General features: G+C 40.6%; 1 protein-coding gene across 50 annotated transcripts in view; it reads left to right on the forward strand.

The window, feature by feature from the left end:
• RIMS1 (regulating synaptic membrane exocytosis 1) overlaps nucleotides 1-23,446 on the forward strand; it is a 504,482-nt gene that overhangs the window by 428,675 nt on the left and 52,361 nt on the right. For 47 of the 50 annotated variants that reach the window (XM_075126529.1, XM_048845932.2, XM_048845939.2 and 44 more), the window contains one exon: nucleotides 10,200-10,435. The exons of the other annotated variants lie outside the window; for them this stretch is intronic. In XM_075126529.1, the coding sequence (XP_074982630.1) occupies nucleotides 10,200-10,435 (236 nt within the window). The remainder of the gene's footprint in view (nucleotides 1-10,199; nucleotides 10,436-23,446) is intronic. 50 annotated transcript variants of the gene reach the window in all.

Raw genomic sequence — 23,446 nt, forward strand, 5'->3', positions numbered from 1 at the left:
AGCCATGGAGTTAACACCCTATTTGAATGTGTGGGGCAGATCACACTACTCAGAACTATATTGTGTCAGAGTCAGGCTGTCTGCAGACTCAGACAGATAGTATTGCACTGGTTACACTGGGTTCACATTCTCTGTCCTTTCTTTTATAACCATGAGGGCTAGAAATTTACTTTTTAAAAACAAAATAAAAGAAGAGATCCTGAGGTAATCATGGTAACCTAGGAGCTGGCTCTCTGCCACAGGCCAATAGGGCCTATCTCATATCTAGCCTCATCTGGCACTTGGGAGCATTGTTAAAGCTCCTGGTGACTTTTTGGTGACCAAGAACCTCAACCAAGAACAAGAACCCTAGAACAGTGGTTCTCAAAGCCGGTCCACCACTTGTGCAGAGAAAGCCCCTGGTGGGCCGGACCGATTTCTTTACCTGCCGTGTCCACAGGTTCGGCCGATCATGGCTCCCACTGGCCACGGTTCGCTGCTCCAGACCAATGGGGGCTGAGGGAAGCGGCGCGGGCCGAGGGACATGCTGGCCGCCCTTCCTGCAGCCCCCATTGGCCTGGAGTGGCAAACCACGGCCAGTGGGAGCCACGATAGGCCGAACCTGCGGACACAGCAGGTAAACAAACCTGTCCAGCCCGCCAGGGGCTTTCCCTAAACAAGTGGCGGACCGGCTTTGAGAACCACTGCCCTAGAACATGCGTACAACATTTAATGTTCACACATAAAAGTCCTTTGCCAGTTGACAATCATACAAAGCATAGGCGCCGACTCCGTGTGTGCTCCGGAGCTGGAGCACCCACGGAAAAAAATAGTGGGTGCTCACCACCTACCAGCAGCCCCCCAATCAGCTCCTCTCCCTCCCTCCCCCCAGTGCCTCCCATCCACCAGCAGCCCCACTGATCAGCTCCTGCCTCTCCCCCCTGCACCTCTCGCCTGCTGCGTATCCGCTGTTTAGCAGAATGCAGGAGGTGCTGTGGGGGAGGAGAGAGGGCAGAGCACGCTCGGGGGAAGGGAACGGAACGGGGCAGGGAGGGGTGGAGCAGAGGCAGGAAGAGGCCAGGCAGGGGCCGGAAGGGGTGGAGTGGGGGCAGGGCCTGAGGTGGAGCGAGGGGTCAAGCACCTCCCAGCACCTCTAGTCTTTCAGAAGGTTTAAAATATGGCTTACACTGAAACAATGTACAGGCAGTGTGATGTGGGCGTACTGAAATGGATCAACTAATCCTCTCACCACTTTCCCCCAGTGCACCTTTCAAAATCTCCTCCAGGAAGTGGGCTAAGGTACCCAGAAAATATTGTGAGAGAAATAGTTTAAAAGAGAGCTAGGGGAGACAAAGGGCAAACCTGCTACGGTTCCTCCACAGTATTGACAGTCTAACACTGTCAATATTTTTTAAATATGAAGTTTAAATATGAAGTTTCAAAACTTCCAAATATAACCTTTCAAATGCTATGCAGTATTTTCCTAAAGTGTGCTAATTGTCCTAGCAACCTTCAGTTACAGAGCTAGAAAATATACACTTACCTTCATGTTCTATAATTGAAGTCTCAGAGATAATCCTAATTTGTATTCCCTGTTCACAAAAGAAGTTTCTAAGTGGATTTTGTAACTTTCATTAGAGTATTTCGAATTGGTTGGTATATGTAGAGTAAATACAAAGAATGCATTAGCTGCTGTATTCCTATGGGTTGGGTAGTCCTGATTCACATTCAGTTGGCATTGAAGTATTTGTGGGAAGGAAAAGGGGAACAAAATGTGTGTGTTATATGAAATAAAATATGACTGTTAGGTAAGATATTTTGAAAAGTTAGATTTTACCGCAGTGAAATAGATGTCATTATAAAGAGGTTGATCTCGCAATAAAATAGTAAAAGCAAGTGAGGTAGAGTATTTAGTTTATGAAGCAATCAGCATACTTGTAAAACAGTTTACTTGGGTATTGAGAGCAAGAGGGAGAATTTATCTCTTCTCATGCCATACCCACAAAGGTAATATTTTGGTTATGTGAGCCTACCATCATGACTGGGGTAAAAAGGAAAAGAATGATTTCAGAGGAACAGCCGTGTTAGTCTGTATTTGCAAAAAGAAAAGGAGTACTTGTGGCACCTTAGAGACTAACCAATTTATTTGAGCATGAGCTTTCGTGAGCTACAGCTCACTTCATCGGATGCATACCGTGGAAACTACAGCAGACTTTATATACACACAGAGAATATGAAACAATACCTCCTCCCACCCCACTGTCCTGCTGGTAATAGCTTATCTAAAGTGATCAACAGGTGGGCCATTTCCAGCACAAATCCAGGTTTTCTCACCCTCCACCCCCCCACACAAATTCACTCTCCTGCTGGTGCTAGCCCATCCAAAGTGACAACTCTTTACATAATCAAGTCGGGCTATTTCCTGCATAGATCCAGGTATTCTCACATCCCCCCCCACCCCCATACACACACAAACTCACTCTCCTGCTGGTAATAGCTCATCTAAACTGACCACTCTCCAAGTTTAAATCCAAGTTAAACCAGAACATCTGGGGGGTGGGGGGGTAGGAAAAAACAAGGGGAAACAGGCTACCTTGCATAATGACTTAGCCACTCCCAGTCTCTATTTAAGCCTAAATTAATAGTATCCAATTTGCAAATGAATTCCAATTCAGCAGTTTCTTGCTGGAGTCTGGATTTGAAGTTTTTTTGTTTTAAGATAGCGACCTTCATGTCTGTGATTGCGTGACCAGAGAGATTGAAGTGTTCTCCGACTGGTTTATGAATGTTATAATTCTTGACATCTGATTTGTGTCCATTTATTCTTTTACGTAGAGACTGTCCAGTTTGACCAATGTACATGGCAGAGGGGCATTGCTGGCACATGATGGCATATATCACATTGGTGGATGTGCAGGTGAACGAGTCTCTGATAGTGTGGCTGATGTTATTAGGCCCTGTGATGGTGTCCCCTGAATAGATATGTGGGCACAATTGGCAACGGGCTTTGTTGCAAGGATAAGTTCCTGGGTTAGTGGTTCTGTTGTGTGGTATGTGGTTGTTGGTGAGTATTTGCTTCAGGTTGCGGGGCTGTCTGTAGGCAAGGACTGGCCTGTCTCCCAAGACTTGTGAGAGTGTTGGGTCATCCTTTAGGATAGGTTGTAGATCCTTAATAATGCGTTGGAGGGGTTTTAGTTGGGGGCTGAAGGTGACCGCTAGTGGCGTTCTGTTATTTTCTTTGTTAGGCCTGTCCTGTAGTAGGTAACTTCTGGGAACTCTTCTGGCTCTCTCAATCTGTTTCTTTACTTCTGCAGGTGGGTATTGTAGTTGTAAGAAAGCTTGACAGAGATCTTGTAGGTGTTTGTCTCTGTCTGAGGGGTTGGAGCAAATGCGGTTGTATCGCAGAGCTTGGCTGTAGACGATGGATCGTGTGGTGTGGTCAGGGTGAAAGCTGGAGGCATGCAGGTAGGAATAGCGGTCAGTAGGTTTCCGGTATAGGGTGGTGTTTATGTGGCCATTGTTTATTAGCACTGTAGTGTCCAGGAAGTGGATCTCTTGTGTGGACTGGACCAGGCTGAGGTTGGTGGTGGGATGGAAATTGTTGAAATCATGGTGGAATTCCTCAAGGGCTTCTTTTCCATGGGTCCAGATGATGAAGATGTCATCAATATAGCGCAAGTAGAGTAGGGGCTTTAGGGGACGAGAGCTGAGGAAGCGTTGTTCTAAATCAGCCATAAAAATGTTGGCATACTGTGGGGCCATGCGGGTACCCATAGCAGTGCCGCTGATCTGAAGGTATACATTGTCCCCAAATGTGAAATAGTTATGGGTAAGGACAAAGTCACAAAGATAATGTCACGGCTAACCTGGTGGCTGAACTTTGTGACTTTGTCCTTACCCATAACTATTTCACATTTCACATTTTCACAGTTTCAGATAAAAACCAGGCTCTGTAGGTTTGGAGCTGTAACAGATTTGCATCATCTGTGAATTTGGTACAGAAGAGGACACCCACTGACCACTGGTTACACATTAGGTGAATTAATATTAGTTTGACATATTGTGCTGACTTAATAAAGAGTGCCCTCCCCATATTGCAGGAAATTTAATTGTTTATAAAGTCTGATCTTGTGGTAAAAAGAAAAGTGATTTTATTTTTTTAAAAGTGCTGGTAACACAAATTCATTGACAAAACTAAGTTCCATTATTAGCAAATTAAAGTAAAGGATTAGATTGATACAAAGGAACGTTTTCAAAGAAAATATTTGTTTGTTCTCAGAGAAATATGCAATCTGCCAAACAGCTTGAGAATTGTGTTGAGAGTTGGATCCATGGTTGAGCCACATCTGTATTCCCATGAGCTGATAGGATACAAAGAGATAATGTTTTATGCATTCTTTTTGACTATGAGACACAATGCTCTTAGAATCCTCCTTCCAGCTATTTCAAAAGTGCCGTGATGGCGGACCACTATGCGTGTGTTAAATGCCCCATCCTTACATCCAGTGGTAATGCATCATACTATAGTGCATAGATCTAACAGTAAACTCAGAAAGTGCATACCCTGATCAGATTGGCCTAATGAGGTTGAGATTGGTTTTGGCCATGGAGAAGTCCACAGCATGGAGATGCCTGAGGTAATTTTTAAATTTTATTTATTTAGATGTATACAATCCATTGAAAAGCCCGGAGTCTTTTGTCTCGTCTCCTATCCAGGAGTCTTGTGTCTTTCCTAGTGTACACATGCAGTCATTTGAAGGCAGGCATTATAGAATCCAGATAACTAATTATTAGATTTTCAATGACAAATATTATTTATATTTAAAAAATCAGGTAATTAATTATCTTAATTTTGCTATTTGCACCAGCTGCAATTTGACTATACATAAAACTGGGTGCACAAATTCAGAGTCTATTTTAGAAAATGTGGCTTTTAAAATTAATTTATTTGAGAGGTCCTTCCTGAATACCAGATCCACCAAACTCTGACTCATTCAAGAAGTTTGAACTCCTGCATTGAAACTGGTAGAACTTCTCCTATATGTAAGGACTACTCAAATGAGTAAGGGTTTGCAGATTCAAGCACTTATTTGCAAATTTAACTTAATGGTACATATTCATTGAAGTAGTTACTTAAAAATAACGTAATTCTTGTCAGTAATACTCAATCCATTGAATTTTATAGTTTGCTACATGCTTTCATGAAGACAATATAAATGTAGTAACATCTTGTACATAGATCCTTTTCTCTGATGCTTTTTGTACAACATCTTTTTGTGCAGTGATGTTTTTGGAAAAAGGGAACAGTTTAATTGAAAGGGACAATGTTTTCTTGATGACTGCTGCAGGTTCTTAAGGATTCAGATTTGTTAAGGATTGAGGTTTTTATATGCAGCATACGAAGAAATATAAAACAATGTTGTATTGGAAATATCGGAATGTATGTGTTCTTCCCATATAAAACAAAAGTGGTTTGCTACATAGGGGGAGAAGGGGACCTATATTAAGCTCTTTGTGCCTCAGGTAGTCCACTAAAAAGTCTCCTTGAGTACTGCAATGCAGCATAGCACATTGTCTAAGACAAGAGTATAGATGTTTTAGTTTCCACATAAAGCTTCTTTGAAGCTTACAATAACAAGCTGCTGTGTGATAAAAGGTGATCAAACAAATATTTATAGGGAAGACAGAGAATCACTTTTATACAAAATAATAGTTTTCTTAGAAATATTGCAAGATGTTATTTTTCCTGTTTCTTGTATCTCACAGTGACAGAGGTTATTATGTGTGCTGTTTATATTGTGATAGATTAACAAACCTGGATATGTGGCAATAAAAACACTCTAGATTTGTATTTATTTTATACTTTTCTATGATCACTCTTTGGAGAAGAATGGATTAAGGCTTAACGATGCCCAGATCCATGGAAACACCAAGGCAGTCACAAAACTCAGGTCCTCCCCACCTAGGAGGAAGACTCTTCTTCACAGCCCAGCCCCCTTCACTCCTCTCCTGAAAACTTTCTTGTCTATCTTATATCTTACTGCTTGTACTTTTTGCCAAGTGAAGCAGAGAAGCCCACCTCTCCATCTGAAGGAGGCTGCCTAATCAGCCTCCTCTTTAGGGTGCTGGTATGTCATCACTTCTGAGGAGGCCTTGGCAAGTCCAGTTCATCAATAAATTCCACTTTCCATTTCAAAATGGAGATTATAAAATACTCAATTAACCATCCTTCAGACTTATCCCACTGTGTTTTGTTTGTACATTGCAGTAAAGTTAATCAGTAGTGATACAACTAAGATCAAGAACCCAGACTGTTAGTCTAATTTAACAACTCCAAAACATAAAGTGGGTCAAGCTGCAGTTTAAATTTCCAGGTCTATATGGGGATGATTGCCAATTTAGCACTACCATTAGAGATAAGGTAACACCTAGTATTAGGAATCTGAGATGTTAGACTTTATTAAGTAATTTATAAAAAGAAAAGGAGTAGAATCATCATAGAATCATAGAATATCAGGGTTGGAAGGGACCTCAGGAGGTCATCTAGTCCAACTCCCTGCTCAAAGCAGGACCAATCCCCGGCTAAATCATCCCAGCCACGACTTTGTCAAGCCTGACCTTAAAAACTTCTAGGGAAGGAGATTCCACCACCTCCCTAGGTAACACATTCCAGTGTTTCACCACCCTCCTAGTGAAAAAGTTTTTCCTAATATCCAACCTAAATCTCCCCCACTGCAACTTGAGACCATTACTCCTTGTTCTGTCATCTGCTACAACTGAGAACAGTCTAGAGCCATCCTCTTTGGAGCCCCCTTTCAGGTAGTTGAAAGCAGCTATCAAATCCCCCCTCATTCTTCTCTTCTGAAGACTAAACATCCCCAGTTCCCTCAGCCTCTCCTCATAAGTCATGTGTTCCAGTCCCCTAATCATTTTTGTTGCCCTCCGCTGGACGTTTTCCAATTTTTCCACATCGTTCTTGTAGTGTGGGGCCCAAACTGGACACAGTACTCCAGATGAGGCCTCACCAATGTTGAATAGAGGGGAACGATCACGTTCCTCGATCTGCTGGCAATGCCCCTACTTATACAGCCCAAAATGCCATTGGCCTTCTTGGCAACAAGGACACACTGTTGACTCATATCCAACTTCTCGTCCACTGTCACCCCTAGGTCCTTTTCTGCAGAACTGCTGCCTAGCCATTCGGTCCCTAGTCTGTAGCGGTGCATGGGATTCTTCCGTCCTAAGTGCAGGACTCTGCACTTGTCCTTGTTGAATCTCATCAGATTTCTTTTGGCCCAATCCTCCAATTTGTCTAGGTCCCTCTGTATCCTATCCCTACCCTCCCGCGTATCTACCACTCCTCCCAGTTTAGTGTCATCTGCAAATTTGCTAAGAGTGCAATCCACACCATCCTCCAGATCATTTATGAAGATATTGAACAAAACCGGCCCCACGACCGACCCCTGGGGCACTCCACTTGATACCGGCTGCCAACCAGACATGGAGCCATTGATCACTACCCGTTGAGCCCGACAATCTAGCCAGCTTTCTATCCACCGTATAGTCCATTCATCCAACCCATACTTCTTTAACTTGCTGACAAGAATACTGTGGGAGACCGTGTCAAAAGCTTTGCTAAAGTCAAGGAACAACACATCCACTGCTTTCCCTTCATCCACAGAGCCAGTTATCTCGTCATAGAAGGCGATTAGATTAGTCAGGCATGACTTGCCTTGGTGAATCCATGCTGACTGTTCCTGATCACTTTCCTCTCCTCTAAGTGCTTCAGAATTGATTCCTTGAGGACCTGCTCCATGATTTTTCCAGGGACCGAGGTGAGGCTAACTGGCCTGTAGTTCCCAGGATCCTCCTTCTTCCCTTTTTTAAAGATGGGCACTACATTAGCCTTTTTCCAGTCATCTGGAACCTCCCCCGATCGCCATGAGTTTTCAAAGATAATAGCCAATGGCTCTGCAATCACAGCCGCCAACTCCTTTAGCACTCTCAGATGCAACGCATCTGACCCCATGGACTTGTGCTCGTCCAGCTTTTCTAAATAGTCCCGAACCACTTCTTTCTCCACAGAGGGCTGGTCACCTTCTCCCCATGCTGTGCTGCCCAGTGCAGTAGTCTGGGAGCTGACCTTGTTCGTGAAGACAGAGGCAAAAAAAGCATTGAGTACATTAGCTTTTTCCACATCCTCTGTCACTGGGTTGCCTCCCTCATTCAGTAAGGGGCCCACACTTTCCTTGACTTTCTTCTTGTTGCTAACATACCTGAAGAAACCCTTCTTGTTACTCTTAACATCTCTTGCTAGCTGCAACTCTAGGTGTGATTTGGCCTTCCTGATTTCACTCCTGCAAGCCCGAGCAATATTTTTATACTCATCCCTAGTCATTTGTCCAGTCTTCCACTTCTTGTAAGCTTCTTTTTTGTATTTAAGAGCAGCAAGGATTTCACTGTTAAGCCAAGCTGGTCGCTTGCCATATTTACTATTCTTTCTACACATTGGGATGGTTTGTCCCTGTAACCTCAATAAGGATTCTTTAAAATACAGCCAGTTCTCCTGGACTCCTTTCCCCCTCATGTTATTCTCCAAGGGGATCTTGCCCATCAGTTCCCTGAGGGACTCAAAGTCTGCTTTTCTGAAGTCCAGGGTCTGTATTCTGCTGCTCTCCTTTCTTCCTTGTGTTAACCAATTGGTTAGTCTCTAAGGTGCCACAAGTACTCCTTTTCTTTTTGAGAATACAGACTAACATGGCTGCTACTCTGAAACCTGTCATTAAGTAATTTAGTTTGTCCCTTTGCTAAAGTGGGATTGTTCCCTAGAGTGTAGTTCCCAATGCTCTGTCCAGTCTTTGTCTGCAGCATCAAACAGGAGGTTTATAAATAGAGAGCACTCAAATTCAAACAGGTATTTGCTGTTTTATCAAGTGGAAATGAAACAAACAAACAAACCTGGCTATGTGATTTGCTTTTTGAGTTAATTTAGTGAAAGACCCATTGGTTGGTGGACAAATAAAACTGACTCATCCAGCATCAAATGCCCCAACAACTATATGGGTGAAACCAGACAATCATTATGCTCTCCAATGAACTCATAGAAAAATGATAAAAGACAAAAACACCATATCACCTGTGGGCAAACACTTTTCACAAATTGATCATTCCATATCTCACCTCTCAGTACTCATCTTTAAAGGAAACCTGCACAACCTCTTCAAAAGACAAGCTTGGGAACTTAATTCATAACTCTGCTAGATACTAAAAATCCTGGATGCAACAGAGACACTGGGTTTATGGATCATTACAACAGTTTGTAACACACCCCACTGCTTGCTGACCCCTAATTGCCCACTTTGTTTTAAATGGTCTCCCCTAACATATCTGTGTCCACTTGTATTTAGCTCAGACACACTGGTTTCCTTCCTCAGACCCTAAGAAGAGCTCTGTGAAGCTTAAAAGCTTGTATGTTCCACCAACAGAAGTTGGTCCAGTAAAAGATATTACCTCTCCTGCCTTATCTGACTCATTTGTGACATTCTTAAGACTACGTTTTTTTCCTCCATAGAAGGATTGTTGCATTTACTTGAGAAAACGAATAGGAAGACATAGAAGATACTCAGATAAATTACATCCTTGCTTACAAGGGAACCAGTCACATTTGGCAAGCTACTCAATTGACCTTTGAGGTCCTTGGAATACATTGCCTTATAAAAATGAATAGAGTTATTTTAATGGGGGTCTGGTTATTTATTCTCCTCTTTTAGTAAAGAGTAGCAGGTAGCAGAGTCTTCTGTATCTAGTGACAGCCCAGTCCATTGCGAGCAATGCTTATAATATATGTATATTAACCTACCTGTGTTTTGTTTAATATATTTGTTTATGTTGGAAGTCAAATTACTGGAGTATCACTGTATATATTCAATGAATATATAGACAAGACTCCATGTAATTGATACATCTCTGTGTTTCTACCTTTTTGAAGAACTGTCATGTTTATTTTTTTGTTGAAGAAGTGAAGGATAGATTACAATCTAGAGAGCATATCGTTTGAGAGATGTCAAATCAATTATATATTTGGATACCAAATAAACAGAGTTATAACAAGATTTTACTTTAAAATGACTGTTGAATTAATTTGCTAATCAAATGCATTTCATTTTGGAGACACTATTACACATAGACTTAATTTAAATGTTTTTACTTTGTAAATATAGCACGTTTACCCCTAAAATGCAAGGCAGACGGATGGGGACTTCAGGGAGAATCATCACAAAAAGCACAAGTGTGAGTGGAGAGATGTACAAACTGGAACATAATGATGGGAGTCAATCAGACACTGCTGTTGGGACAGTTGGAACAGGTGGGAAGAAAAGACGATCCAGCCTCAGTGCCAAAGTGGTTGCCATAGTATCTCGAAGGAGCAGAAGCACATCCCAACTTAGCCAAACAGGTGAGTGAAATATACTCAAATTGAAAACAGGTCCCTTTAAATATTGAAGCTTATACTTTACTCAGGGGATATGGACTAATCATATGTGTATGTCAGAATGTAGTACACTGAGAAAAAGCTCTTTCCATCTCCGAAGGAGTTTTTGAGTCATTTAATTTTGTCTGATTTCTAAACTTGGCAAAGAATCCATACAGTAATGTTTTAAAAATATCTATTATAAATCTTTTCTGTCCTGACGAATGAATGTGTTTATCTCTCAGAAGCCTTGTTTACATGAGGCAAGGAAATGCAAAGAGACATATGTGGGTATCAAGAGTTTATGGGTTAGACATGAATGACATACTGCATGTACAAAATCTTTTTTGACAGAACAATTCAGTACAAATGCAGGACTTGTAACCTGCAGCATATAAAGGTCAGTTATATAACGCGCATAATTTTAAGGTGTAGGTGTAGTACCAACATGTTTAATATTATTTTTAAGAGATTACATCTTATTTCTCAATTAAGAGAAAACCTAGTGTTTTCTATTTAAAAACAACACCGGCAAAATGGGGTCAGTGAATTCAAATAAATTAGAGTGCAGCATGGTGCTTCATTATGCGCTTTAGAGGTTCCAATTCTTTATTGCTACTTCAGAAATCTTAAAAGCCTTGTATCTGTGTGGCCCGAAGGGGAAACAGCTCATACAGAAAGAAGCAAAAGGAAGAAATGTTTTAAGGTCGCCAGTCCTGCTCATGCTCCTGCTGAACTCGCTGAGTTTTGCTATTGACTTCAGTAGGAATAGGATCAAGCCCCTTAATGTCCTTTGTTGCTAACAGAAAGGAAAGCTTCAGAATAGCACAGCACCCAGGCATACTGTAGTGTTTCTATCACACAGTTAGGATAATCCCAAAGTGAAGGTAAGTATCAGTTTTGTTTATTTGTATTATCAAGTCTCTGCTTTTCCTTGTTTTTCTTTTTCTCTTTCGTGAGCAGTAGAAGCAAGTTTGTTTTTATTGAGATTTCAATTAAAAATGTAAATATTCATCTACTTCTAGTCTTATGTTTTGAAACTGAACATGCATGCTAAATTATGCATTTGAGTCAAGTGATAACTTTAATGGGATCATTTGAAGTCCAGAATTAGAAGTTATGTTAATACTATGTTGTGCTGCTCAGAAATGCAAAAGGGTCATTACCACTCAGTCTCATTAATCTAAGTAGCAAACAGATTGTTACTTAAAATAAACCGTATTAGTTCAGATCTACCAAATCAGATACTGTAATTTAAAATTTAAAAGTGGTCTGGCAGTATTCAAAGTGTCTGTGCTGATATATTCCCCCTTTATTAAGAGCTACATATTTTAATTTTATTTATAATTATTTTTTTTATTTAAAGCTTATATAATGTGGTTTGAAACTGCATTCCTTCTGAACTTCAACCCCCAATGAAACAGGAACAGAGGAATTAACATACTGGATTAGACCTGTGATCCACCTAATAGTCTGGTACTCTGTTTTAGACGGTGGCCAGAACAAGCTGCTCCAGAGAAGGGTGCAGGAAACTCCCCAGAAGGCAGAGGTGGAGTAATTTGCCTGCCATGAATGTCTTGCTCTGATTCCTAATACTTATAGAGATTGGCTTGAACTCTGAACTCTGAAGTTTTATATCACTTCCCACAGGGTTTATTTTTGTTTGTTTAGGATTTTTTAATGCATTAATTACTTGTAACTCTGGATATTTTTGTTATCCGTAAAGTATACAATAACTCTTTGAATCTTGTTCAAATCAAGTTCAAATTTCAAATCAATTGGAGTTTTAGGTGTGCCAGGAATATAGCATCAGGCTTTTAATTTGTAAAGTTTTTAAAAGATAATATTAAATTCAGCCTGAGGAGACTCATGTTATACTATAATTCTTTAGAGCACTCAATGTCTTCCACTGCAGTGAAGACGATTGCAGTGACTTTTGCTTGCGAAAATATGATTGTGTAGTACTTTCAGCCCTAAAACAGTGTTTAATGTGATTCTTAGTTTCCCTAATTGTAAACTCAGACAGTTCTACTGCAAGGTAAAATCTAAGAAAATTTTGTTTATTACCTGTGATTCCTCCAAATATTCCCAACACTACAGAAACTCAGTATTAGAATAAAAAGTACCTCATTCCAAAAGGACAGGAATCAAATATTGACCTAGTAGACAGAATTGCTGACATTCCTTTGAAAAAATTCAATAGTGGAGTTCCAGGTTTCCTGAATCTGAAAGGACAATGAAGAATAATGTCTAAATGTATACAGTGCAATAATGTGAAAATCCCAAAGGCCCTTGTTTGGACACAATTTTTAGGCCTGTACAGAAATATAACTTTATGTGCTTTCAGTAAAATATATGTCAGAAACCAGTGAGTTGAATTAATTGTATTTTATTGGATTAATTTAGGCACCTAGGTATAAGGCCTGATGCTCTCTTTCCAAGGAAAACCCATAGTAGGGGACTAAGTATTCAAACTCTGACTCCTAACTCACAGAATTATTGTCACATTTTCTCTCCAGGAAGAGGGATTTGAGGCCACACACGGAGGATGGGGGAAGCAGGGATTTCAGTAAACAGAGCCTGAGGAGCTTGAGTGAACTGGGTGGCACCACTGCAGATCTCAGTGAATTTGCAAGGAGAGTGAGCCGTTCTGTATTGGTCCCTAAATTATTTCTTACCTTGATAGTCCATCAACCCTAGCTTCAAGTATAAGATACGCTGTTCTAATGCCTAAGTGCATGTATATATTAAAACTATATAGCTCTTTATCGAGCTTATCACTACCTATAGGACTATATACCTATCCTTTACTTATGTATTTTGAGTGACATTGTTTAAATAAAGGTAGGGTCATACAGTATATAAAAAAATTACTATGTGTCTAGAGAAAATAGGGTAATTCAAGCCAAATAAAGAAATCCATGAAGCATCCTTAATTTATTTTTGGACCTGCTACACCAGGGATCAGCAACCTTTGGCACGTGGCGCATCAGGGAAATCTGCTGGCGGGCCGGGACGGTTTGTTTACCTGCAGTGTCCACAGGTTCGGCCAACTGCAGTTCCCACTGGCTGTGGTTCGCTGTCCCCGGCCAATGGGGGCTGCAGGAAGCAGTGCAGGCTGAGGGATGTGCTGGCTGCCACTTCCTGCAGCCCCCATTGGCCTGGAATGGCGAACCGTGGCCAGTGGGGGCTCCAATCGGCCGAACCTGCGGACGCTGCAGGTAAACCATCCCAGCCCGCCAGTGGATTTCCCTGATGGGCCGCAAGCCAAAGGTTACCGATCCCTGTGTTATAGTTTTATAACTCATTATTCACTTCTCTATTTAAAATTAAAATGTATAGGTTGCTGATTTAGTAATGTAAACTAGACTCTTTAAAATAAATATATAAGTATTTATCTGTTACTAATATTTGAAAATCAGCTTCAATAGATAGACTTTTTCACAAAATGTTCTAAATTTATATCACATTAATATTGTGCAGCCTTCTAAAAAAAAGTCAGAAATGCATTTATGCTGTAGATCTGTAATCACCCAATTGAAAAATGCACATTTATTAAAAATAATTATAAATATATGTAAAGATTTATTAGTAGATTTGAATAGCTTCTCCTGTGCCACTCAGGTCAGTTTAATAGAATGGTTATGCTATTTACCAGAGAATATGCAATCTTAAGAAACTACTCATGACTTGCATATAAATTTGTTTCTAATCCCATGCCTTCAGGCACCACTCCTGCAGCTCCCAGTGACCACAGTTCCCAGCCAATGGGAGCTGCGGAGCTGGCGCTTAGGACGGGGGCAGCCAGCGGAGACCCCTGGCTGCCCCTGTTCCTAGGAGCTGGACATGTCAGAGGCTTCCGGGAGCCGCACGGAGCCAGGGCAGGTAGGGAGCTTGCCTTAGCCCCTCTGCACCACCGACCAGACTTTTAGCAGCCTATTGAAATCTCCAGAATTGCTTACAATAGTCCCTGGGAGATTGATGCCGATTCCGGTAGACTCCCAGCCAATCTGGGAGGGTTGCCAACCCTAGCTCTACCTTTTAAAGCCCTCACGATCATTACACAGCCATGTTGCCACTATCTCTGCCCCAGTCTCCCTAAACTTGAGGTATTGTCAAGCTGTGTTTCCATGGTGCTGTGCATCTGTCGGACTAGATCACCTGTGTTTGGTATCAAAGAAGAGGTATTCTGGGCTAAAATGGCAGGGTGTTTGCCTTCCTCACAGCATCACGGAGGCCCAATTTTAGGTTAAAAGGAGTGTGAATAGGAATTTTTAATGTTAAGAAATAATGTTGAAGGGGTTGGTTCATCATTACTTGTATACAGTGTCCCCTGAGGACAATGGCTGAAAGGGCTGGTGCCCAGAGAGAAATATAACTGAAAGACATTGGATATAGCTGGTGGACCTTTTAGTAGGGAGAAGGGGAGGCCTTAAGTCTTTGCAGACTGAGATACCCTCATTCCCCATCACAGAGGGAGGGAAGAAAGGATCTTGAGTTAGGCTAAATCCTAGGAGTTAGGCTGAAGAGGACCAACCCTCAGGTACTGTTTATATAGTGTGAGATAATTTACCCTGGACTAGACTTAATAAAACCCATGAATGCATGGGTTGGGGGAGAGCCAATAGCACTTCCCAGGTATGGTTAAAGTTGTATCCTGCTCTTTAAAATCAGTCCCTTTATCTATATTTCATTAGCCTCATTTTCAATATTTGAAATGTGTCAAAGTGATGATCTTGATGCAAACACTTTATACTGCAGTAATTTCTAGTATCCTGTTTAAAATTTATAGATTATATGGACATGTGTGTGCCTAATGCCTAATCCAACCCCCTTTAAGGTAAGTATAACTCCTATTGACTTCATTGAGAGTTGGAGCAGGCCTATAAAGAATACACCATGATGTCATGGTGATGGAATAAAGATTCTACTGGTTTGAACTGGCAATGGCTATGTTACTCATAAGTGCCAAATCCAATAAAACCTTTTAATGAGTCCAACCATGGCACTTATTTCACCAAAAGAACTATTTCAGAAATCTTTTAGAGGTTTATTTAAACATATAGAGTGATCTTCACCCCCTGTAAAGGGCCAATATTAGGCCTATACGCTCTTTGTTCCTATTTTCGCCCATGAATATGTCGTGAAAATTGTGTAATGCAGAAAATGCCATTCTTTGTGCTGCTCCATAATCCATGAGAGGCAAAGCAATGTTTATTGTGGAAGAATTTAAAGAATCGGGACGATGTGTTACAGCTGCATGCTTGCTGGTCAAGAACAAGAAATGGAAGAAACTAAATTGAATGGTTTATATAACGTAGCACATATTCTCCTCCACTCCTGCCAAACAGGTTCATGAGGAGAACAATGAGATTCAATTTTTATTTTAAAAAGACCAGTTTCTGGATTCCTCTATATTAGAATGCCTAAGTGGAGACACCTAGGAGTCTGATTTGTCTGAGGTGCTGAGCAGCTGCACCTCCAAATATAAGAATCATGGCAGTACATCGCAGGGAATCATGATGAGTTATTTTGTCATAAAAACCAAAGTTATCCATTGTCCTTATTCCTGCTTGCAAAGTTGCACTCTACAAATAAATCAGATCTTATTTAAAAAGGAATCTTCCGTCCTCCTGATGTGGAGGATGTACTGCGGGTTGGAGCTGTAATCCTGAATTTTCTGAAGACCAAAAGCTGTGAAAATCTTTGTATACATGTTTTCTGGACAAAAATGAAGACACTGCTACAGAAAGACTCTGTAGACCTGAATATATACAGGATAGCCTTAAGATACTGGCATGAAACAGACATAGGTGAGGCATACGTGTGTGCTCAGTCAAACCTAAGACTGTTCTGCAATTGAGAATAATTTTCCTCAAAAGTCTGTGAGCAAAAAGACTTGAGTAAACTTGAGGGAATGTCTACATTAGAGCTGCAGGTTTGCAGCTTGTGTAGGTGTATTATAGCTGTACTCTAGCTAGCTAAAAATGGCAGTGTGGATGTCACAGCACGGGCTTCAGCACTGGCTACACAAGCTAGTACATACTCAATGAGGAGTCAGGCAGTCTTACCCTTGCTGCTGTTTTTAGCAAGCTATATAGGGTACAACTAGCATGGGAATGTCTACACAAGCTGCAAATCACACTCGCAGTTGCAGTGTAGATGTACCCTTAGAGTACGTCTACAGTACTGTTAGACATAAGGGGCTGTTTAATTGTGTAGACATTCGGGTTCAGGTGGAGCCTGGGCTCTAGGACTCTGCAACATGTGAGGGTCCCAGAGCTCGGTCTGCAGCCTGAGTCCAATTATGTACACTGCAATTAAACAGCCCCGCAAGCCTAAGCCCCGCAACCGCAAGCTAACTGGCACCAGCCAGCTGTGGGTGTCTAATTACATTGTGAACATATACTTAGAGCATCATATGATCTAGTTCTACCCCGTAAGCTTTTAGTCTTCCCCAACACACAGCATGAGTAGAACCTTCCGCACCACATAGCATGAGTAGTCACCTGAAGTGTTTCCCTTAATTAAGGGATAAAGAGAATTCCCATACATACTCTGGAATTCAACTTTGTTTTCCAACATGTCAATTTCAGAGGCCAATCCAACAGTCCACTCCTAATAATATTGCACTATCCAGTTCAGCAAGCTACGTCAGTGGTTGTTTTCTATATATGGTCACAAAAGCTGATGTGAAATTCCTGCTTATCTGGCTGATCGGCAAGCAAGACTGCTTTCTGAAAATAATGCTGAGACCCATGGATACAGATGTCATTCTCTGGTTACTTTGTTGAATGACTGAAGTTGGGTAAAATTTAGAAAAGGCAAACCTATTCAGTAAATACGTGTGCATGGGCTATAATCATCCATTGGTGCACAAGACAATAGCATGACAATAGCACTCACTGACTGCAAGCGGGCATTAATCTTCAATGGTAAAAATAAGAGTGGCTGGAACACTTGAAAGGTAAATAAGCAGAGGACAGCAGTCCTCCAAACCTAGAGCCACATACTTTCACAACAGACACTGAAAAATATGATGCCAGTACTTCATTTTCACAGTCCTTATGTGTGACCATGCCAGCCTGAGTGTAAATTACACCTACAAAGAACATTCCAGGCAGAAAAGAAGGTCTATGGATAATGTTTCACCTATCTTGGCAGCTGTGTTGTGGCATACCAAGAGACTGCCAGATAGGATATTACTAGGGACAAATTTTAGGCATTTAATATTTTGGAAATAATTAAATATTATTTAATTAAGAATTTTATCTAATAAAACTCTAAAATTCTTCGGACATTCCATCAGTGCCAGAGTTCCATTCAACTGTCAGACACACAAATAGCCTTGTGCCAATACCACTGTCTATCACACCGACAAATATTGTCCCACTGTTGCTTTGTACTCCCTTGTCAGTCTGTCTGTATCCATGTGTTCTCTCATCTTGTAATTAGGTTGTAAGCTCTTTGTGGCAGGGAATGTCTTTTGTTCTGTGATTGTACAGTGCCTAGCACAATAGGGTCCTGGTCCATAAATAAGAGTTTAAAACTGAAAGTGAAAAAGATTTCCCTAACCAATTTAAATTACAGAAGAGATCTAGGCAGGCCGATGTAATTATCCAAACTGGAATTTTGCAAGAAAAAATGGACTAATATTCCCTCCTTTGCTAAGAGTGCTGTTGCATCTTCAGTGATCACAAGTGACTCGAGAAACTCTGACAGCAAAATGACCCCATAACCTTTCCACTACTCCACCCACACCAAACTCCCTACCTCTCTACTAGGATGTCAATTCAGTAATGACTCAAAAGGAAGAGTGCTACCTCCTTAATCAGAAACACCGATTACCACAGCATCATGGCTTTTCCTTGACCAATTCCCAACCAAGTACTGAACAAGCTCAACCTGCTTAGCAGAGGAACACATAAAACCCACAACCTTCCTCTATTTTAGGGTCCATTAGTTATTTTGTTATTTTGTTATCATTAGGGTTTTTTTAAATTGTTTTCTTTTAATTAAAAATGTCAAATTGTCAAGCAGTATCAGAAATATTTGGTGGTCCAGGCAGTGAGATAGTTAATTTTCTTTTGTTCTACTGTTTGACAAGATACGGCATCAAGTCTGTGTTTTTATGAGATTTCTAATATTTTTGTTCTCTTTCACTGTCATCTTTTATTTGGCCAGATTTGTTATTGTTAGATCTTGACTATTTTGATAGTAAAGTAGATTTGGGAAGGCTTCCAAGAAACAAAGTTACTTGGAAGTTGCAAACTATAAAACAACCCTCCTGGACCAGCATGTCTATAAAGTTCATTTGTGGTTAATTTTCCCGTATGGCACAGAAGAGCAATTCCAAAGTACTTGTTTGCGTTGTCTGCTCATCACTGCAGGAAAGCCTGTTTAATACTAGCGTATATACTCCTCTACCCTAGTGTAACTCCATTTTGTTAGTCTGAGGATGCAAATTTCTGCCATAAAACGTCCCTATATACCTTTATTATCCTGTGTACTTGTAGAATAATTCATGGTAACCTGAGGAGTAGTATCTCTTTCTTCAACATTTCCGCTCTCAGCCAGCATTTAGCTCACTTTAATATATCAGGAGCCTGCTTCCTCTGGATATTGTTAATTTTCACAGACTTAGCCCGTTCAGTCTATTTCAGATAACTGAAGCAAATCTCTGAAGATATTTACACTATTCCGCAAAAGAAAGTATAGAGAATGCGGAAAGGACATGACATCAGTGTGGGTTTTCCTTTTCAACTAAACTGAAAAAAAAGATGTTTCTAGAATACCAGCAGTGGATGCTGATGATGCCTTTGGAGAGCTGTCCATAATGGGTCTCTAAACCTGATGACTAAATAGTAAAGAATATTTTGTTGAGAGGAACAAAACCTTCATTCAGATGTTGCTTTAACTCACATAAATGCATCTGCAGGAGGAAAAAAAACCCACCACCATCAGATGAAGAACGATATTGAAAGAAAAAGAAAAGAAGGGAAGGTAACACAAATTCAACACAACACCAGCTTATTTCTGTGAGATGAACACTTTGTTCTAGTGATGATTCTTAATTCTTTGAAACGAGTGAGTGAATGTAAGCATGTTCTTTTTTATTTGCTGTTGCCATCTAGCTGAGGAATTCACTACCCTTAATAGAAACATAATTCAGTCTGAGTTACTCATCTTCCAAAAGATTTCCTAATAAGGGTTAGTATTTTCAAACAAAGTCCAGCCTGCTCTGTTGAATTAGTGTTACATATGGTTCTTTTCCTTTTTCCTGAACTATAAATTTTGAGTTTGATGATGCTTTGCACTTGGTTGAATCACAGTAAAGTACTGATTTGCTGTGGTATTTATTAACACTTTTTCCCCCCCTGCAGTTTTTTTTACACAGATTCCTGCAGAAAGTGAATCCCAGTCATTGTATTTTTCGTTATTACCAAATTATAATTGATTTATGTTTTAAAATTCATGCAAGTTTAATGTCAGGAAAATTAAACTACTGTGAAACAGTATAGTCATCATTTTGTCTGTGAGTTTGAGTACATGTAAAACAGCACTATAATTAAAAATATTTCAAATGTATTTGTTTAAGGAAGGAAGGACTTTGTTCCTGTTCTGTTTCTATTTTGTTATCAAACAGTGAAAATTAAATCACTGGAAAATAGTTCTCATTCATTTATGAAATATAGTAAAAAGTGATCTTATTAGTAATGTTTGCTGTATTTTCATTCAGTTTTATTTAACCAGGACTATAATTTGCTTTATCATCTGACCAGTGAGCTCCTTTCATACTTTGGTCCCATATTCTACACCATGTAAATATAAAAAGATGTATTGAGATAATATCAAAGTTATTTATTTGAGCATAAGCTTTCGTGAGCTACAGCTCACTTCATCGGCTCAAATAAATTGGTTAGTCTCTAAGGCGCCACAAGTCCTCCTTTTCTTTTTGCAAATACAGACTAACACGGCTGCCACTCTTACTCCAGTAAGTTACCAATCTAAGTTGCACCTGCATAAGACCCATTCTGTGCCAGTGCAGTGTTTGTTTTGCATTTAAACCCAGGGCTGGATTTAAACCTTACGCACTCCTAGGCACAGCCTCCTCTCTTGTTATGATTTTAAAAGATATATATTTGTTGTGTTCTGCTGCCTGGTTATCTTGTTTGATGGATGTTTTGATACTATCTAATTCTCATCGATAGATACTTTTCCCCTTTCTATGAGTTTATAAAATATGCAGTTTATTTTATTCATAGAAAAATTACCAGATTATACTGTTTAATATATGTGTAAGTATTGATATGTCAGAAACCAAACTTCAGGAATGAAGATTTTTCTGAGGCACAGAGACAATAGAAGCTGTGACTGTGACAATGGTACATGAGAAATCCACATATACCAGAAATCCAAGAATTTAGGACTCTCCTGCTAATTTTGCTGGATTCAAATTTTTGGTTTTCCCCAAAAAAGAAGGAAAAAGACAGGTCAGTCACTAGCAGAAGTCATTGTGAGACCCAGCTTCAGGTTGTCAGTACGGATGAGGTAAAACCTGCTTCTCTAGCCTCCAGCCTGGTGTGCAGTGCTGTGCTGCTGTCTCCTCTACGGTTCCCTTCTTGGTGGCTCACAGCCTCAGAACATGGTCTGACAAGGAGCACCGAGAGGAAGCAAGGGCTAGAGCTCGGGGAGGCAACTGTCACTATGGCTTAGTTTGCTTGTTTTTGTGAATTGTGCAGGATAAGGGGGAAATGGCTAAGGATATGAGGTGAGCACAGCTGTTTACAGAGATGAGGATAGACTGCTTTGGTTTTAAGTAGTGTCTTAACATTAATATGTTGAATGGTTTTGAACATTTTTATATGGGTTTTTTTGTCTTTGGAGAATATTAAATGCATTTGGGGCCCTGTGGTTTTGGTGTGTGTATACTAGTATTAGAACAGGACATAATTTGCCACAAGTTGGCACAAAATTCCAGATAAATGCAAAATAGACTATCATTTTTACTGACCTGTTTATAATATCTGAAAATCTTTTTCATTGTACCTGTTCAGTTTTTCCAGGGGAGGACCCCTGGTGCCACTGTTTTGATTTGTTTTGCTTTCACCTCCCCACTGACTGACCAGAGGTCTCTTTATAGGTCTTTAGCTGAATGTAGATTTGATGCCACAAACTGTTCTCTCTCTCTCTCTGAGTCTGCAGGCAAACTGAAACAATGAGTTATATTAAGATGTGATCTAGGATTTGTATATGAAAGTAGATAAACTTCAATCATTACTCTTCCTAAGAATGCTCCTCAGATGTCTTATCTCCTCCGTGCCAGCCCTGTCTCTCTCTTGGGGCCAGGGTTGTGGGGAGAGATTTCATTGCAACCCATTCATTTCTCGTTAGTCTACCTGAAAAGTCACTGTGACATTAACAATGATGTTGAAGCCCTAGTACTGAAAATAAACGGACAAAGTAAATATGCAATAGGATTGACCTATTCTGGTTACATACTAATACCACTTTTTTACAAGATCTGTTTTTATAGATAAAAGAAGGAATACATTAGAGAAACCATCCTGAGGGGCTTATCTTTTTTATAAATAAATCCCAGTCCCCATCTGCCTCTGACAGACCTCCCCAACAGTTCCAGGTTTCAAGGGACTGTTCCACTTTGACCCACAAAACTCACTGTCCCAGTTGAAGTAGTGCTTGTCCCATGAGGCTGGCTGGGCTTGGCTCCTTGCTTAGGGTGTTGCAACAGCCCTGGTGCCAGGGGGTCACAACTCTGCTCAGGTTTGGCTCAGCCCCCCTGACAGCGTGATGGCTGGACCAAACTTGAGTGAGTGGCATTGCAACTCTGTGTGCCAGGTTGCAACACTCAAATTTGGCCCAGCTGCCCCCATAACCTGTTGTGGGGGCTGAGCCAAACGTGAGCAGAGCTGCAACCCTGTGTGCTGGGGCCAGGTTTCATTAGCTGGAATGAAGAGCCAAGCCCAGCCTGCCCTGCAGTACAGGAGCCACAGAAGCCACTGCTGTGCAGTGAGCTTGCTGTGCAATGCCCTCGCCCGTGGACCTCCCCCCTGGGGGCAGGACCAGTCCCACTTAGCCACTTTACATGTTGGGAGGTATGCTATAAGCATATGTTAGAACCAGATTCTTCTATCCTCACTAGATATAGCTACTTATGTATCCCTCATCACCGTAGTGTTTGAATGCCTCACAATCATTTAATGGATTTTCTCTTCACAATGCCCCTGTGAGGAAGGAAAGTATTATCCCCATTTTACAGCTAGTAACTCAGGCTAGATTAAGTGACTCAGTTGAAACAACTAAGAGAACAATCGTTGCTTTTTCTCCCTCCCTCAAACTGCTGCCCAGGCGACAGGCACAGCCTGGTTGTATTTTAGATATGTTTCTGGTGTTCACTGTACTAAGTGCTTTTTACTGTGTGAACTTTCACAATGCTGGGCTAAGCAAAATTGATGCTTCCTTGAAACTGCAGCTTGTCACATAATAAACAAGCTGTGAAGCTGCAGCAGGGTTTGTTTCCCTTTTTCCTGAACAGTAGCAGAGTTCAGATTACACATTCGAGCCTTAGAGTGTTTCTGGCGGGTAGTGACCAGACTCTCAGCACGTCTTCATTACTCCTTTTCATTGTAGTGGAGCTGCCTCTATTTAAACAGGTACTTTTTTGTTTGTTGTGACCTTTCTAAATTTCTGATAATACTTTTAGAAGTAAAGTATTATGTCATATTATTAAATTAATTGGTGATTTAATTTCATTTCACTCTCTAATGAACAGATATCCACATCACAACTGACACTACTTGCTTGGTAGAAATCTTACCAGTCAGGCTAAGGATTGAATGAGCATGCAAATTGAACTAATATTTAGCCTTATTAATCCTGGTGAAATTTTAACCCATCTTTAAAGAGCTTTGTATATATTGTTTCATTAATCAAGCTTGGATCATTATAATAAGATGTTCCTATGGTTTTTCTGGT

The sequence above is a fragment of the Caretta caretta genome, chromosome 3 (assembly GCF_965140235.1).
Source record: "Caretta caretta isolate rCarCar2 chromosome 3, rCarCar1.hap1, whole genome shotgun sequence".
In the NCBI taxonomy this organism is placed as follows: domain Eukaryota; kingdom Metazoa; phylum Chordata; order Testudines; family Cheloniidae; genus Caretta; species Caretta caretta.